Source organism: Heptranchias perlo, chromosome 43, assembly GCF_035084215.1.
Source record: "Heptranchias perlo isolate sHepPer1 chromosome 43, sHepPer1.hap1, whole genome shotgun sequence".
NCBI classification, from domain to species: Eukaryota; Metazoa; Chordata; class Chondrichthyes; order Hexanchiformes; family Hexanchidae; genus Heptranchias; species Heptranchias perlo.
This window is the reverse complement of record NC_090367.1, coordinates 8,335,045-8,353,966: the sequence shown is the minus strand read 5'-3', so window position 1 is coordinate 8,353,966 and position 18,922 is coordinate 8,335,045. Positions and strand designations below refer to the sequence as shown.

The 18,922-nt window shown below is 52.8% G+C and overlaps 1 protein-coding gene across 3 annotated transcripts in view; it reads left to right on the top strand.

Moving 5' to 3' along the window:
• Nucleotides 1-14,451: 14,451 nt before the first annotated feature.
• LOC137306482 (nuclear RNA export factor 1-like) overlaps nucleotides 14,452-18,922 on the top strand; it is a 72,205-nt gene continuing 67,734 nt past the window's right edge. For 2 of the 3 annotated variants that reach the window (XM_067975741.1, XM_067975740.1), the window contains exon 1: nucleotides 14,458-14,531. In XM_067975741.1, the coding sequence (XP_067831842.1) occupies nucleotides 14,504-14,531 (28 nt within the window). In that variant the 5' untranslated portion in view covers nucleotides 14,458-14,503. Of the gene's footprint in view, nucleotides 14,532-18,922 lie in introns of all 3 variants that reach the window. The other variant, XM_067975742.1, reaches the window with a different exon arrangement.

Here is an 18,922-nt window from a genome sequence, read left to right as displayed (position 1 = left end):
TGGTTGTTGGAGGCCAATCATCTCAGCCCCAGGACATTGCTGCAGGAGTTCCTCAGGGCAGTGTCCTAGGCCCAACCATCTTCAGCTGCTTCATCAATGACCTTCCCTCCATCATAAGGTCAGAAATGGGGATGTTCGCTGATGACTGCACAGTGTTCAGTTCCATTCGCAACCCCTCAAATAATGAAGCAGTCCGAGCCTGGACAACATCCAGGCTTGGGCTCATAAGTGGCAAGTAACATTCGCGCCAGATAAGTGCCTGGCAATGACCATCTCCAACAAGAGAGAGTCTAACCACCTCCCCTTGACATTCAACGGCATTACCATCGCCGAATCCCCCACCATCAACATCCTGGGGGTCACCATTGACCAGAAACTTAACTGGACCAGCCATATCAATACTATGGCTACAAGAGCAGGTCGGAGGCTGGGTATTCTGCGGCGAGTGACTCACCTCCTGACTCCCCAAAGCCTTTCCACCATCTACAAGGCACAAGTCAGGAGTGTGATGGAATACTCTCCACTTGCTTGGATGAGTGCAGCTCCAACAACACTCAAGAAGCTCGACACCATCCAAGATAAAGCAGCCCGCTTGATTGGCACCCCATCCACCACCCTAAACATTCACTCCCTTCACCACCGGTGCACAGTGGCTGCAGAGTGTACCATCCACAGGATGCACTGCAGCAACTCGCCAAGGCTTCTTCGACAGCACCTCCCAAACCCGCGACCTCGACCACCAAGAAGGACAAGAGCAGCAGGCACATGGCAACAACACCACCTGTACGTTCCCCTCCAAGTCACACACCATCCCAACTTGGAAATATATCGCCGTTTCTTCATCGTCGCTGGGTCAAAATCCTGGAACTCCCTTCCTAACAGCACTGTGGGAGAACCGTCACCACACGGACTGCAGCGGTTCAAGAAGGCGGCTCACCACCACCTTCTCAAGGGCAATTAGGGATGGGCAATAAATGCTGGCCTCGCCAACAACGCCCATATCCTGTGAACGAATAAAAAAAAAATAATGCTCTCAGTTATAACACTCTCTCTCTTTCACACCCATCCTCAGTATAAGGCTCTCAGTTATAACACACTCTCTTACACACCTACCCTCAGTATCAGGTTCACAGTTATAACACACTCTCTCTTACACACCCACCCTCAGTATAAGACTCTCAGTTATCACACTCCCTCTGTGACATATCCCACCCTCAGTATAAGACACTCAGTTATAACACACTCTCTCTGTTGCACACCCACTCTCAGTATAATGCTCTCAGTTATAACACTCTCTCTCTGTTACACACCCACTCTCAGTATAATGCTCTCAGTTATAACACACTCTCTCTATTACACACCCACTCTCAGTATAATGCTCTCAGTTATAACACACTCTCTCTGTTACACACCCACTCTCAGTATAATGCTCTCAGTTATAACACTCCCTGTCTTACACACCCACCCTCAGTATAATGCTCTCAGTTATAACACTCCCTCTCTTACACACCCACCCGCAGTATAATGCTCTCAGTTATTCCAGAGCGTAGGGTCCAGGGAGCTGAAGGCACGGCCGCCAATGGTGGAGCGATGGAAATCGGGGATGTGCAAGAGGCCAGACTTGGAGGAGCGCAGAGATCTCGGAGGGTTGTAGGGCTGGTGGAGGTTACAGAGATAGGGAGGGGGGCTAGGGCCATGGAGGGATTTGAAAACAAAGATGAGAATTTTAAAATCGAGGCGTTCCTGGACCGGGAGCCAATGTAGGTCAGCGAGCGCAGGGGGTGATGGGTGAACGGGACTTGGTGCGAGTTAGGATACGGGGGCAGCAGAGTTTTGGATGATCTCAAGGTTACGGAGGGTGGGAGATGGGAGGCCGGGCCAGGACAGCATTGGAATAGTCGAGTCTAGTGGTAACAAAGGCATGGACGAGGGTTTCAGCAGCAGATGAGTGCCATTGTCCTCGTGATAAAATTGCAAGAGCAATTATTTCCTCAAATCTGCAGCTCTATTTACACAATGCTGATGTGGAGACAGCTGGATTCTGCAAACTGTAGATTCAATGTCCCCCCTGCCCCTGGAATTCCACATCTGGCCAGTGCCCTGTCGACATCTCCCCCCACCCCGCTTTCCTACGTACTCCAACATCTGCAGCCCCCTGTGCGAACCCCAATTCCTGAAGACTCACAACTTATACAACCTCACGGAGGTGCGTTCCCCAAAACCAACAAGGGTTCAGGGGGAACTTGAAAACCGGGCCAGGTCGATCGGCAACCGCCGGTGAAGGTCGGCCACAGTGTCGGCACGAACGTTGGTGCCACCGTTTTATTGCCTATCCGTATTGGTGCATGTGTGGTTTTTTTATTCGTTCATGGGATGTGGGCGTCGCTGGCGAGGCCAGCATTTATTGCCCATCGCTAATTGCCCTTGAGAAGGTGGTGGTGAGCCGCCTTCTTGAACCGCTGCAGTCCGTGTGGTGACGGTTCTCCCACAGTGCTGTTAGGAAGGGAGTTCCAGGATTTTGACCCAGCGACGATGAAGGAACGGCCGATATATTTCCAAGTCGGGATGGTGTGTGACTTGGAGGGGAACGTGCAGGTGGTGTTGTTCCCATGTGCCTGCTGCTCTTGTCCTTCTAGGTGGTAGAGGTCGCGGGTTTGGGAGGTGCTGTCGAAGAAGCCTTGGTGAGTTGCTGCAGTGCATCCTGTGGATGGTACACACTGCAGCTATGGTGCGCCAGTGTTGAAGGGAGTGAATGTTTATTGTGGTGGATGGGGTGCCAATCAAGTGGGCTGCTTTGTCCTGGATGGTGTCGAGCTTCTTGAGTGTTGTTGGAGCTGCACTCATCCAGGCAAGTGGAGAGTATTCCATCACACTCCTGACTTGTGCCTTGTAGATGGTGGAAAGGCTTTGGGGAGTCAGGAGGTGAGTCACTCGCTGCAGAATACCCAGCCTCTGACCTGCTCTTGTAGCCACAGTATTTATATGGCTAGTCCAGTTAAGTTTCTGGTCAATAGTGACCCCCAGGATGTTGATGGTGGGGGATTCGGCGATGGTAATGCCGTTGAATGTCAAGGGGAGGTGGTTAGACACTCTCTTGTTGAAGACAGTCATTGCCTGGCACTTGTGCTGGTGCGAATGTTACTTGCCACTTATGAGCCCAAGCCTGGATGTTGTCCAGGTCTTGCTGCATGCGGGCACGGACTGCTTCATTATCTGAGTTTCCTACATTACAACAGTGACTACACTTCAAAAAAGTACTTCATTGGCTGTGAGGCGCTTTGGGACGCCCTCAGGACGAGAAAGGCGCTATATAAATGCAAGCTCTTTTTTTTAAACCTACTCCCAGGTTCAGGGCACGGGTGGGGGCTCGAACCCACGACCTTCTGACAGAGGCGAAAGAGGGAATGCTACCCACTCAGCCACGGCCAAGGTAAGTGGGCTGACACTTTGCATAATGTAACACTGCCGTCTGATAAGGCAGCAAGATCAATGTAAACTCAGTGCTCCGTTACAGAGGGACAAACACCTCTCCACCTACTGTTCATCTACTCTCAGAAATGCACAGAACGCTCCCAACATCACCGGTGCACTCCACACTGCTGCTATCACCATGCGCCCGCCCATGGCCCGCAGAATGTACCAAGCAACACCCTGCCCGCACAAGATACTGCGTGTGCGCCTCTCACCGCCTCAGGACGCCCCAAAGCACTTCACCCAACCAATTAATTACTTTTTTTGAAGCGTACTCACTGTTGTTATGTAGGAAACGCAGCGGCCGATTTGCGCACAGCAAGATCCCACAAACAGCAATGTGAGAATGAGCAGATCATCTGTTTTTTAGTGATGTTGGTTGAGGGATAAATATCGGCCCCCAGGACGCCGGGGAGAACTCCCCCCGCCTGCTCTTCTTCCAATAGCGGCCGTGGGATCTTTTACGTCCACCTGAGAGGGGCAGACGGGGCCTCGGTTTAACGTCTCATCCGAAAGACGGCACCTCCGACATTGCGGCACTCCCTCAGTGCTGGCGCTGGGAGTGTCGAGCCTGGATTACGGGGCTCGAGTCTCTGGAGTGGGGCTCGAACCCACGACCACCTGCCTCAGAGGAAAGAGGGTGAGCCACTGCTGACACCTGGGCGTAAGCTCATGGATACTGGACTCTGAACGACAAGACTAGAAGCCCTCAGCTCTCCTCCATTTGCCATCAGTGATCTCCATCCCCGCAGATAAAAAAAAATGAACATAAACAGCAAACCAAGACTTGACCAGAGTCTTTTATTGAAGAGGAGTAAAAGCACAATGATACAGGAGACAGAGTCTGACATGGGTGTGTACCGAGTCCATTTGACAACATGGTCGATCAAACCAGCATAACAGGTGGGATTGTCTGAGGTCAGACTGTACTAGATATTGCCTCATTACTGATCGCTCCCCTCCCCAACCCTAACCAGCCTTTCCCCAGCACAATCCCATCGCCCCTGCTCTCCCACCGGCTTATCTCTGTCTCGACTTTCGGGAGGCAAACACTGAGAGGCCGGTGACTCGCGGGGATGCGACTGCTCCTCGGATGTTCCTAACCTCTTACTGTCTGCCTCTGTTAGGACGCGAGCTAAATCGGGGTCAAATGCCTAGCTGCCTTTTTGGGTGATTCTCCCCGGGAGGGGGGAGGGGCGGTGCCTGGTCTCCGCTCGCTGTCTCCCTCGTGGCGACCTGACCGAGATAGGGAACTCTCTCTGTGGAGCACGGCGGACTGAAGCCCACGCCCCAGTGCTCTGAGGGGCATGCTCCCTACAGCTCTGTGGCGTTTATACAAGCCCCTCCGTGCTTCATCTGTTATCTCTCGTGGGATGCTGACAGCACAGGAGGAGGCCATTCAGCCCATCGAGCCCGTGCCGGCTCTTTGTAAGAGCAATCCAGTTAGTCCCGTAGCCCTGCAAATTTCTTCCCTTCAAGTATTTATCCAATTCCTTTTTGAAAGCCACAATTAAATCTGTTTCCACCGCCCTTTCAGGCAGCGCATTCCAGATCATCACAACTCGCTGCGTAAAAAAGTTTTCCCTCATGTCGCCTCGGGCTCTTTTGCCAATTGCCTTAAATCTGGCTGCCTCTTTCTGGAGTGAGCCTGGCCAGTGAGTGGGATCAAGGGGCAGCAACCCCGGCGAATATTCCGCCCTCCCTTAGCCCAGCTGAGCAGCTTCACGAATCGTAGCGCCGCCCAGGCCGAGATCAGGCACTCGGCACGGACCTTAGGGCCTTCCCCGGTCCATGAGAACCACACTGGTTGGTGCACCTCCACATTTGTAATAGCCACTGACTCACCTCTCACTCATTCACCCCCCCCCCTCCCACCCCCAATCCCGTCCTGTTCCCCACCCCCCCGAAACACCGAGATCGAACTCCCAACATCTCGACCTCAAGGGGGAATTCACCACTGGGGTCCGCGCCCGGGTGACCCTGGAGAGGGAGCGCGCGGCGTCTGCCGGTACGCTTGAGGCTTTCCGCGACCGGTGGGCACCGCAGGGGCTGGACCGAGATAATAAAATTATAATTTGACACTTATTTTGCGGGGGAATAAAAGAGAAAACCACTTGGGGAACCACAGGTGGGTAACACACGTCCTGTAGCGCCATTAAACAGCATCCCCCAGCTCTTAGCTTCTAATGCCAGTAATTCTGTTCCCACTTCTGATTTATAATGATATGATGTGACAAACTACCTCATATAATTAGCTCCTAAGTATAGTAAATCTTGTATATCAAATGCAATGTAAACATACAACATGCAATGTAAACATACAACATTGCTGCTAAATACTAATGGGTATTTCCTTTTAAAAACCCGCCTTCAGGGCAAAACGCCCACCAGCTTCTAAAAAGCTCGTTTTCAACCCGAGGGGCGCTGGGGTATGGGGGTGCTGCAGGCTGCCAGAGCCCTCCTCTCCCCTCACCAAAGTGGCCGTTCTTTGTACGGGTGGCTAGGCGGTGGGCATCGGCAGGCTGCTCAACCACGGAGGGCGCCACAGCCGAGCCCGATCCTGTCCACACACAGTTTCCGGCCGGTAGGCGGGATCGAGGTGGGGGGCCCACCGGATGGCGATCAGGAACGGGAGCCCCGGTTGAATATCCCTGCCCTCCCACAGCAGTTACGGGTGATTGTAGCAGCGTCTCCCCCCCAGTAGATGGGAGCCAAGGGTCTCACTTGTAGCACCTCCACACCAGGCGGTTTATTTAGGCTCTGAGTCATCGAGGGGGGTGGGGGGCCGTCTTTTGACTCCCACGTCGAATTCCGATTTCGACCCCAGACTGTCACGTATATGACTTCACGGGGAGCTTGGTGCCACTCAGTTATGGGGGGGGGTGTGTGGAGATTGAGCTGAGAAGCTCCAATCAGTGGAGTCGTTCCCCCTCGTCCTGGGATCCGGATTTCTGCTCCCACCTTCTCGTGTGTTGTCGGGATTATCGAGGGAACTGGGTATTTTTTTTTAACCGATCTTCCTCCAGCTCCATCTCCGAGTAAGGTGGCCAGTGTTCGTTTGGACATAAATGCTTAATTACGATTAGTTTTAAGGTCCTTTGTTTCTCCCCCTCCCGTTCTTCCCTTCAGGAAGGCAGCGAGTCTCCGAGTTTCCGTCCGGCTGCGCGCTCTTCATTCCTCAGCCTGGACGCTGAATGTCGACGGGCTGTTCGACTGTGGAAGCCGTCATCGTCTATCACCGAGGGGGAGGAGGGCAATTTTTCTCAGCCCTAGTCCAGGGGTCCTGAAGTTGACTGCAGTATCCTCATTGGTCTCCCCACCCCCCGCCCGAGCTGAGACTGTGTCATTCGGCTGAGAGTGACCCAGGCCAGGGATTGAAGCTGGGGCCTTAATAAGAATTTTTTGTAATTAGTAAAAGGTCCAGAGAGCTCACTGTGTTTGGTAGATGGACCCCCTCACCCACCAACTCACCACATCCCCCAACCCTCACCCACCAACTCACCACATCCCCCAACCCTCACCCACCAACTCACCTCATCTCCTCAACCCCTCACCCACCGACTCACCACATCCCTCAACCCCTCACCCACCAACTCACCACATCCCCCAACCCTCACCCACCAACTCACCTCATCTCCTCAACCCCTCACCCACCGACTCACCACATCTCCTCAACCCTCACCCACCAACTCACCACATCCCCCAACCCTCACCCACCAACTCACCACATCCCCCAACCCTCACCCACCAACTCACCACATCCCCCAACCCCTCACCCACCAACTCACCACATCCCCCAACCCTCACCCACCGACTCACCACATCCCCCAACCCCTCACCCACCAACTCACCACATCCCCCAACCCTCACCCACCAACTCACCACATCTCCTCAACCCCTCACCCACCAACTCACCACATCCCCCAACCCTCACCCACCAACTCACCACATCCCCCAACCCCTCACCCACCAACTCACCACATCCCCCAACCCTCACCCACCGACTCATCACATCCCCCAACCCTCACCCACCGACTCACCACATCCCCCAACCCCTCACCCACCAACTCACCACATCCCCCAACCCTCACCCACCAACTCACCACATCCCCCAACCCTCACCCACCAACTCACCACATCTCCTCAACCCCTCACCCACCAACTCACCTCATCTCCTCAACCCCTCACCCACCAACTCACCACATCCCCCAACCCTCACCCACCGACTCACCACATCCCCCAACCCCTCACCCACCAACTCACCACATCCCCCAACCCTCACCCACCAACTCACCACATCTCCTCAACCCCTCACCCACCAACTCACCTCATCTCCTCAACCCCTCACCCACCAACTCACCACATCCCTCAACCCCTCACCCACCAACTCACCACATCCCCCAACCCTCACCCACCAACTCACCACATCCCCCAACCCTCACCCACCGACTCACCACATCCCCCAACCCTCACCCACCGACTCACCACATCCCCCAACCCCTCACCCACCAACTCACCTCATCTCCTCAACCCTCACCCACCGACTCACCACATCCCCCAACCCCTCACCCACCAACTCACCACATCTCCTCAACCCCTCACCCACCGACTCACCACATCTCCTCAACCCCTCACCCACCGACTCACCACATCCCCCAACCCTCACCCACCAACTCACCACATCCCCCAACCCTCACCCACCAACTCACCACATCCCCCAACCCTCACCCACCAACTCACCACATCCCCCAACCCTCACCCACCAACTCACCACATCCCCCAACCCTCACCCACCAACTCACCACATCCCCCAACCCCTCACCCACCAACTCACCACATCCCCCAACCCTCACCCACCGACTCACCACATCCCCCAACCCTCACCCACCGACTCACCACATCCCCCAACCCCTCACCCACCAACTCACCTCATCTCCTCAACCCTCACCCACCGACTCACCACATCCCCCAACCCCTCACCCACCAACTCACCACATCCCCCAACCCTCACCCACCGACTCACCACATCTCCTCAACCCCTCACCCACCGACTCACCACATCTCCTCAACCCCTCACCCACCAACTCACCACATCCCCCAACCCCTCACCCACCAACTCACCACATCTCCTCAACCCTCACCCACCGACTCACCACATCCCCCAACCCTCACCCACCGACTCACCACATCCCCCAACCCTCACCCACCGACTCACCACATCTCCTCAACCCCTCACCCACCAACTCACCACATCCCCCAACCCTCACCCACCGACTCACCACATCCCCCAACCCTCACCCACCGACTCACCACATCTCCTCAACCCCTCACCCACCAACTCACCACATCCCCCAACCCTCACCCACCGACTCACCACACCCCCCAACCCTCACCCACCGACTCACCACATCCCCCAACCCTCACCCACCGACTCACCACATCTCCTCAACCCCTCACCCACCGACTCACCACATCCCCCAACCCTCAGCCACCGACTCACCACATCTCCTCAACCCCTCACCCACCAACTCACCACATCCCCCAACCCTCACCCACCGACTCACCACATCCCCCAACCCTCACCCACCGACTCACCACATCCCCCAACCCTCACCCACCGACTCACCACATCTCCTCAACCCTCACCCACCGACTCACCACATCCCCCAACCCTCACCCACCGACTCACCACATCCCCCAACCCTCACCCACCGACTCACCACATCTCCTCAACCCCTCACCCACCAACTCACCACATCCCCCAACCCTCACCCACCAACTCACCACATCCCCCAACCCTCACCCACCAACTCACCACATCCCCCAACCCTCACCCACCAACTCACCACATCTCCTCAACCCCTCACCCACCAACTCACCACATCCCCCAACCCCTCACCCACCAACTCACCACATCTCCTCAACCCTCACCCACCGACTCACCACATCCCCCAACCCTCACCCACCGACTCACCACATCCCTCAACCCTCACCCACCAACTCACCACATCTCCTCAACCCCTCACCCACCAACTCACCACATCTCCTCATCCCTCACCCACCGACTCACCACATCTCCTCAACCCCTCACCCACCGACTCACCACATCCCTCAACCCTCACCCACCGACTCACCACATCCCCCAACCCTCACCCACCAACTCACCACATCCCCCAACCCTCACCCACCAACTCACCACATCCCTCAACCCCCTTACCCACCCTCTCACCATAACCCTCAATCCCACCTACCCACCATGTCCCTCAACCCCACCTACCCACCTTCTCTCCACATCCCCCAACCCCACCATAACCCTCAAACCCACCAACCTCCGTCTCACCATATAGGAACAGGAGTGGGCCATTCGGCCCCTCGAGGCTGTTCCGCCATTCAATTAGATCAAGGCCGATCTGTATCCCTACATCCCTCAACCCCTTTCACCTTATCCTTCCTGTGACGAGGTGCCCAGAACTGTACCCAATCCTCGGGATGGGATATATATCTGGGTTTATATCCCTCAGTCACTGTGCTGATGATTCCATAAATCACTTGCTGCAATCCTTTGCTGATTAGCACACTGCACCCCTGTTCCATTTGACATACGTGTCCTCTTTTGCTCTCCGCACCTGCACAAACGATGTTACTCTCACCCATCTGCCACTTGTTCTGCCAGTCAGCCAAAGGATCCAAATCAGATGGCATTAATTAGCCCACATTTATTTTGCGGTCCCCCGCTGGAGACCTTGTGTACGGTCCCTCTTTCCTGACCCGCCTCCCTGGTTTGTGTCCCTCGGTACTGGGGAAAGGGGGGAGAGGCTCAATTTTTTTTCTTCCGATGTTGAGTACTGGTGACTTAACGGGGGAAACTGGTTCGGAGGAGTGACTGAGCCCAGCAGTGTGAGGGGACTGATTTAACACACGCACACCCGGTGACACTATCACCCTCTTGAATGAATCACCGCATCTATAGAGAAAGAGAGAGAGGGGGTAAAACTCCAGGATTCCCTTCTGACGTGAGCGATGACAATACAAGCAGCAGTATAAACGTCACTGCACCGTCGACTCTGGTACCGAGCGTGGTGAGCGTCGGCTGGCTATTTGACTGCAAGAGGCGCCACCGCCACGCTCGACCCTGCCCCTTGCACGAACTGGCCGGGGCATCTGATCAGGGGGGAACCCCGGGTTAATTCATCCCCTTCCTTCGAGCCCGGGGTGCCCTGGATTTACCCACTGGGCCACCAGGAAGGGGGGGGGGGATCGAAACACCTCCCTAACTCTCTCCATCACATGAGGTGGCTCAGTGACTCCCACCCCCTCCTCACGCCCCGGGTCCCCTAGCCAACAGTACTCACCATCATTGTCCGAAGGTCAACAGGGAGGGATGGGGGAGACGGAGGGCGGGGTGCGGGAGAATGTTGCAATTAATCATAATTCCCATTGATGCTTAAAAGGGGTCCTGATTGTGGGGCCCACTGGTCAATGAGCGATTGATGTCCCCTTTTAAGTGATCCATCTTCCACTGGATTCCGCTAGACAGGAATGGCACAGGGAATCTCAGACGTCTTGCTCCACTCATTGATATAACTGAACATGCAGTAGTCTTTCTTCCGCTGCTGCTCCAGGTCCCCTTCCCCGAGTGCTGGAGGGTAGCACAGGGGGTCGGAGGCACACCTCAAGCCCCCTCCGTGTCTCCACCGCCGTTTCTCGCAAGGGTCGTTCTGGTCGGTGAGCCTGGGCGTGTGGAATGCCCAGAAGATAGCGCAGAAGTAGAGGAAGAAGGCGGAAAGGACGACAAACATCAAGGCGAAGGACTGCACGGTGGCCTGGGTCACTATGCTCGGCAGGGTCATTCTGCCTGCCCGAAGGATGGTGCAGAGGTTGGGGGGGGAAGAGACCTTTGTTTGAGCCCCTCCTTCATCCCACCCTCAGCCCTGCATCTGGAAGATTGAAGGCTGGTTCCAGTCCTATTGGATGCTAATACTGGTGCCAATCACTGCAGCCCAAACTGGCATTAACATATGTCAGTCTCTCCCCTCCTACAAACACACACACACACACGCCCATTACACTCCGACTGGGGTTTTAATCTTTAATCTTTTTAAAACCACCCCCTTTTATAAACACAACAGGATTTTTAGAGTGAGGAGGATTTGCAAATCGGCTTGGTTGTTTGAAAATACTCGACATGCCAGTCAAAGGGGCATCTCACTACAATTAAACCCCCCCCCCCCTGTGCAGATACTGACGAGTAGCTCCAGCAATTTCCACCCTTAAAAGAAAGGCATATCTTGAGATGCTCAGTGCTGGCGCGCTCGCCTCTGCATTTATATAGCGCCTTTCACGACCTCAGGGCGTTCCCAAAGCTCTTTGCAGCCGACGGCCTGTTTTCTGACTCCGGAGGCGAGGATGATACCACGGAGCCACGTCAGGAGGTCGTGGGTTCGAGCCCCCGCTCCAGAGACTTGAGCCCCGCATTCCAAGCCGACGCTGCCAGTGCCAGTACCGAGGGAGGTGCCGTCTTTCGGGTGAGACGTTAAACCGAGGCCCCCGTCTGCCCCTCTCAGGTGGATGTAAAAGACCCCACGGCCGCTATTGCAAGAAGAGCAGGGGGGAGTTCTCCCCGGTGTCCTGAGACCAATATTTATCCCTCAACCAACATCACTAAAAAAAACAGATGGCCTGGTCATTATCGCATTGCTGTTTGTGGGATCTTGCTGTGCGCAAATTGGCTGCTGCGTTTTCCCACGTTACATAGGAACAGAAGGAGGCCATTCAGCCCCTTGAGCCTTTTCTGCCATTCAATTAGATCATGGCTGATCTGTACCTCAACTCTATTTACCTGCCTTTGCTCCATATCCCAACAAAAATCTATCTGGGAGAGCAATTGAAAATTTCGGTTGGTCCCCAGCATCCACAGCTTTTTGGGGGAAGAGAGTTCCAGATTCCCACTCCCCTCTGTGTGAAGAAGTGCTTCCTGACATCACCCCTGAACGGCCTGGCTCTAATTTTAAGGTTATGCCCCCTTGTTCTGGACTCCCCCCAACCAGAGGAAATAGTTGTTTTTTTTTTATTCGTTCACGGGATGTGGGCGTCACTGGCGAGGCCGGCATTTATTGCCCATCCCTAATTGCCCTCGAGAAGGTGGTGGTGAGCCGCCTTCTTGAACCGCTGCAGTCCGTGTGGTGACGGTTCTCCCACAGTGCTGTTAGGAAGGGAGTTCCAGGATTTTGACCCAGCGACGATGAAGGAACGGCGATATATTTCCAAGTCGGGATGGTGTGTGACTTGGAGGGGAACGTGCAGGTGGTGTTGTTCCCATGCGCCTGCTGCCCTTGTCCTTCTAGGTGGTAGAGGTCGCGGGTTTGGGAGGTGCTGTCGAAGAAGCCTTGGCGAGTTGCTGCAGTTCATCCTGTGGATGGTACACACTGCTGGCACAGTGCGCCGGTGGTGAAGGGAGTGAATGTTTAGGGTGGTGGATGGGGTGCCAATCAAGCGGGCTGCTTTATCTTGGATGGTGTCGAGCTTCTTGAGTGTTGTTGGAGCTGCACTCATCCAGGCAAGTGGAGAGTATTCCATCACACTCCTGACTTGTGCCTTGTAGATGGTGGAAAGGCTTTGGGGAGTCAGGAGGTGAGTCACTCGCTGCAGAATACCCAGCCTCTGACCTGCTCTTGTAGCCACAGTATTTATATGGCTGGTCCAGTTAAGTTTCTGGTCAATGGTGACCCCCAGGATGTTGATGGTGGGGGATTTGGCGATGGTAATGCCGTTGAATGTCAAGGGGAGGTGGTTAGACTCTCTCTTGTTGGAGATGGTCATTGCCTGGCACTTATCTGGCGCGAATGTTACTTGCCACTTATGAGCCCAAGCCTGGTTGTTGTCCAGGTCTTGCTGCATGCAGGCTCGGACTGCTTCATTATCTGAGGGGTTGAGAATGGAACTGAACACTGCAGTCATCAGCGAACATCCCCATTTCTGACCTTATGATGGAGGGAAGGTCTATCTACCCTATCAAATCCTTTAATCATCTTAAACACCTCGATTAGATCACCCCTTAATCTTCTAAACTCGAGGGAATACAAGACAAGTTTCTGCAAGCTGGCCTCACAATTTAACTCTTTGAGACCTGGTATAATTCTGGTGGGTTTTAAACCGCCCCCAGTCTGGTATGTGATAAATTCTAATACGGAATGACTACTGGCAACAACGACCTGCATTTATATAGCGCCTTTTAACGTAGTAGAAACGTCCCGAGGCGCTTCACAGCAGCGATTATCAAACGCCGAGCCACATAGGGAGATATTAGGACAGAAGCTTGGTCAAAGAGGTGGGTTTTAAGGAGCGTCTTAAAGGAGCAGACGGAGGCGGCGAGGTTTAGGGAGGGAATTCCAGAGCTAGGGGCCCGCCAATGGTGGAGCGATGGAAATCGGGGGACGCGCAAGAGGCATCCCTTTGGATTCAGGGTTCTCAAACTTTTATTCTTAAAATTAACATCACAACTATTATTGCCACGGTCGTTGTGGCGGGACGCGTCCTTCCCAATAAGGGGGAACGCTTTCTGCAGACTGGCATCCGCGGTCCCTTTAAGCAAAGACGTCACAAGAAGGGCATTGTGACCGGGGGGGGGGGGGGGGGGGGGTGAAGCAACGACGTCATCCGCGGGCGGGGAAAGGAGAGAGAGAAAAAAAAACACGTGTAACTCCTCCCCCCTCTCACATTGGCGGGCGCGTTACCCGGCAGATGCGGGATACGCGCGGCCGAGCGGTGGTGGTTACGCGCACGGCACGGTTGACGTCGGGCGACGCGCACGCACGGCACGGCACGCAGGCTAGGCTGGGCGGGCGGATTGTGAGGGAGTGAAGAGCGCGCGCGCGCGAGCGAGCGATCACCTCACGCACTTGAATAGATTTATTATATAAAAAAAATTAAATTTTTATTTTTAATTTTTTTTTGATCGAAAGATATTTAGGAGGGAGGGAGGGGGGGGGGGGGAAGAAATTAGGGCCTGGATCGTATTTAAAGATTGTGGACGATGTCGGAGGACGGGCGACACTACAGCGGTAAGGACGGTTTAACGGTCGTTAAATGGAACGAATTTAAATATTTAAAAGCTTTTTTTTAATTAAAAAAATGGGCGGTTAACGGTCTGGGGGCTGTGAGGGGGTCCCGGGTGGGGAGAAAGAGAGAGAGAGAGAGAGAGGGGGGGGGGGGGAATAAGGCCTTGGGCCTCTTGCAGTCCCCGCCCTCCCTTTTGAATTGTTCCCCATTTAACACTCCCCCCTCCGGGTCGAGAAGCTTCCCGAGGCCGGGGGGGGGGGGGAGGGGAGACGAGACGAGACGAGACGAGGCCTGTGTGCGGCGGGAAGGCCCAGTCTTTGTGTGTGTGTGTGTGTGTGTGTGAGCGCGGTCTGTGTCGCTGTTTTTCCCCCCGGTGTTTAAGGTAGCCTCACTGCCCCCCCCCCCCCCCGGCGCTCGGAATTCGCTCCTCACCTCCTGCCAAACGTGGCTGCCGTCACCCGGGGGGGTTGTAGTTGGTGTTTTTTCCACTGCCCCCCCACCCGGAGTGTGCCGGTGACGGGCCTAGTTGGGCAGGCTTCAGGGCCACAACAATAAAGCTGGTCTGTGAGGGCAGGGTGGGCGGCTCTTCCACTTCAAAGATTCATCTCCCCCTTTCTCAATCTCCCCCTTTCCCATATTCTCTCCTTTCCTTTTCCCTTCTCTCTCTCTTTCCCCCCCCCTCCTTCCTTCCTTCTTTCCTTTCTCTCTCCTTCCTTCCTTTCATCTTCTCTCTCCCCTTTCCTTCTTTTCCCCTTCTCTCACTCTCCCTTTCCCCTCTCTATCTCTCCACCTCCCTCTACCCTTTCCTTCCTTTCCCCTTTTTTCTCTCCCTCCCTCTACCCTTTCCATCCTTTCCCCTTTTTTCTTTCTCTCTCCCTCTACCCTTTCCCCTTTTTCCTCTCTCTCGCCCCTTCCTTTCCCCTTTCCTTTTCCGCTTCTCTCTCTCTCTCCCTTTCCTTCCTTTGCCCTTCTCTCTTTTTTCCTTCCTTTCTCTCTTCCTTTCCCCTTCTTGCTTTCTCGCTCTCTCCTTCCTTTCCCCTTCTTGCTTTCTCGCTCTCTCTTTCCTTCCTTTCCCCTTCTTGCTTTCTCGCTCTCTCTTTCCTTCCTTCCTTTCCCCTTCTTGCTTTCTCGCTCTCTCTTTCCTTCCTTCCTTTCCCCTTCTTGCTTTCTCGCTCTCTCTTTCCTTCCTTCCTTTCCCCTTCTTGCTTTCTCGCTCTCTCTTTCCTTCCTTCCTTTCCCCTTCTTGCTTTCTCGCTCTCTCTTTCCTTCCTTCCTTTCCCCTTCTTGCTTTCTCGCTCTCTCTTTCCTTCCTTCCTTTCCCCTTCTTGCTTTCTCGCTCTCTCTCTCTTTCCTTCCTTCCTTTCCCCTTCTTGCTTTCTCGCTCTCTCTTTCTTTCCTTCCTTCCTTTCCCCTTCTTGCTTTCTCGCTCTCTTTCTTTCCTTCCTTCCTTTCCCCTTCTTGCTTTCTCGCTCTCTTTCTTTCCTTCCTTCCTTTCCCCTTCTTGCTTTCTCGCTCTCTTTCTTTCCTTCCTTCCTTTCCCCTTCTTGCTTTCTCGCTCTCTCTTTCTTTCCTTCCTTCCTTTCCCCTTCTTGCTTTCTCGCTCTCTTTCTTTCTTTCCTTCCTTCCTTTCCCCTTCTTGCTTTCTCGCTCTCTTTCTTTCTTTCCTTCCTTCCTTTCCCCTTCTTGCTTTCTCGCTTTCTTTCTTTCCTTCCTTCCTTTCCCCTTCTTGCTTTCTCGCTCTCTCTCTCTTTCCTTCCTTCCTTTCCCCTTCTTGCTTTCTCGCTCTCTCTTTCTTTCCTTCCTTCCTTTCCCCTTCTTGCTTTCTCGCTCTCTTTCTTTCCTTCCTTCCTTTCCCCTTCTTGCTTTCTCGCTCTCTTTCTTTCCTTCCTTCCTTTCCCCTTCTTGCTTTCTCGCTCTCTTTCTTTCCTTCCTTCCTTTCCCCTTCTTGCTTTCTCGCTCTCTCTTTCTTTCCTTCCTTCCTTTCCCCTTCTTGCTTTCTCGCTCTCTTTCTTTCTTTCCTTCCTTCCTTTCCCCTTCTTGCTTTCTCGCTCTCTTTCTTTCTTTCCTTCCTTCCTTTCCCCTTCTTGCTTTCTCGCTTTCTTTCTTTCCTTCCTTCCTTTCCCCTTCTTGCTTTCTCGCTCTCTCTTTCTTTCCTTCCTTCCTTTCCCCTTCTTGCTTTCTCGCTCTCTCTTTCTTTCCTTCCTTCCTTCCTTTCCCCTTCTTGCTTTCTCGCTCTCTCTTTCTTTCCTTCCTTCCTTTCCCCTTCTTGCTTTCTCGCTCTCTCTTTCTTTCCTTCCTTCCTTCCTTTCCCCTTCTTGCTTTCTCGCTCTCTCTTTCTTTCCTTCCTTCCTTCCTTTCCCCTTCTTGCTTTCTCGCTCTCTCTTTCTTTCCTTCCTTCCTTCCTTTCCCCTTCTTGCTTTCTCGCTCTCTCTTTCCTTCCTTCCTTCCTTTCCCCTTCTTGCTTTCTCGCTCTCTCTTTCTTTCCTTCCTTCCTTTCCCCTTCTTGCTTTCTCGCTCTCTCTTTCTTTCCTTCCTTCCTTCCTTTCCCCTTCTTGCTTTCTCGCTCTCTCTTTCCTTCCTTTCCCCTTCTTGCTTTCTCGCTCTCTCTTTCCTTCCTTTCCCCTTCTTGCTTTCTCGCTCTCTCTTTCCTTCCTTTCCCCTTCTTGCTTTCTCTCCATTCCCCCCCCCTCCAGCTTTCTCTCCATTCCCCCCCCCCCCCCACTCCAGCCAAACAGGTTTTCCTACGGCCACAGTTGGCTGCTTACTTTCATCTAACTTTGTCTCAGCACATTGGAAGTGGCTAGCAGGTTCTGACAATGAAGAGTTTTTAATGTTATTTATATTTAAGAATTAAATATCTGTATATAAGTCTTACAGGAAGTCTACCATCTGCAAGTGTTGCAGTTACTGACCTCCCAAAGCAAAAATCTTGTCAATGCAAGATCATGTTGTCCCTGTCTCACGTTGATAACACTTGTTATGTCCTCTATCTCACAAGCAAAATACTAAACATGCTGGAAATCAGAAATAAAAACAGAAAATGATGTAAATACTCAGCAGGTCAGGCAGCCTCTGTGGCGATAGAAACAGAGTTAATGTTCTTCCATGAGCAATGTGACCAGAGATCTGCTAGTGTTTTTTTTAAATTGACTTAATTAGGGAACTGCATCCAGCAGCATATATCTACACAAGTTTCTGCAACACGTGTTTGAGCCTAACGTGTGTTTAAATAATTTTATACGTTGAAATAATTAGCAAATCAATTCTTTCGAGTCTGTCGTGTCTTATCTGTATCCTTTGATGCCTGCAAAATGGTTGGGGCGAGAATCAAGGCCGGCCAACCTGCAAAATGGTGACCCTGGGGATAGCAAGAGAGCCAGTCGACTTCAAACTTATTTGTCATGTTGGTGATGGAATTGCAGTATTAGTAATTTCACCACCAAAGATGCAAAGTGCAGACATTAATTTTCTGGGGTTGGTGTTGTATGCATCCATATAGTTCAAAATTTGTGAATTCCAATACACTGCAAAGCTCAGTATTTCACATACACAGGAAGTGGGTTAAACCTGTTGATTTTGACAGATTGGAATAATGCATGGAATAGTAGGATGTGCCTGGCAATGCTCAGTTTAGGCCAGTGTGAATGGTAATCAGTCAGGCTGAATATTGGTACAGCGATGCAGTTTAAACTTGTCACCAGTTGTGTGCCCGGAATAAACTAATCTACGTTTTATATCCGAGTATTCCTGCAACTTGCCGTGGGGAAATAAGCATTTATTTACTGTGTGTAGAACTTCCTTGTGAACAACTAAAGGTTATTTTTCTCTTAGAGTACAGTAATGTTTAAGTGGTAGGGTTAACCATTGTGATGTGGATGCATTGTGACGTTTGACACCAAATAAATGCCAGGAAGTGATTTTAAAGCTGCATTGTAATCCGAGGGGTCGAATGACAATTATAACAACACTTTTGGTGACAATTGAACCGTGAGCTCAATTGTTGCCTAATACCTTCTGCCTAAGCCATCCTATGTAAATATACACAGGTGAATTTAGATATGTAATTTACTATCATTTTATTAGGTGGCAAAACATGTTGGAGCTGTGCTGTGAGTGGTGGAATGAAGGATAGTGATTCCAGGCAGTGTGCCCCAAGTCAGGATAGTATTTTTGTGATATTGCTGCTCTTGTCAATCCCAGCAGTAGAGGTTGTGGTCTGGGACGTGCTGTGTATCCTGCAGCCGCTCTGCGCTGGTGGTGGGGGAAGTCCAGAGTCCAGTGACAGTGGTGCTGATCAAGCAGACTGCCTTGTGTTGGATAGTGTTGAACTTTTTGAGTGTTGTAACTGCATCTAAATTGGTGAGTGAAGGCCTGCTGGCCCTTGTTCATAAGG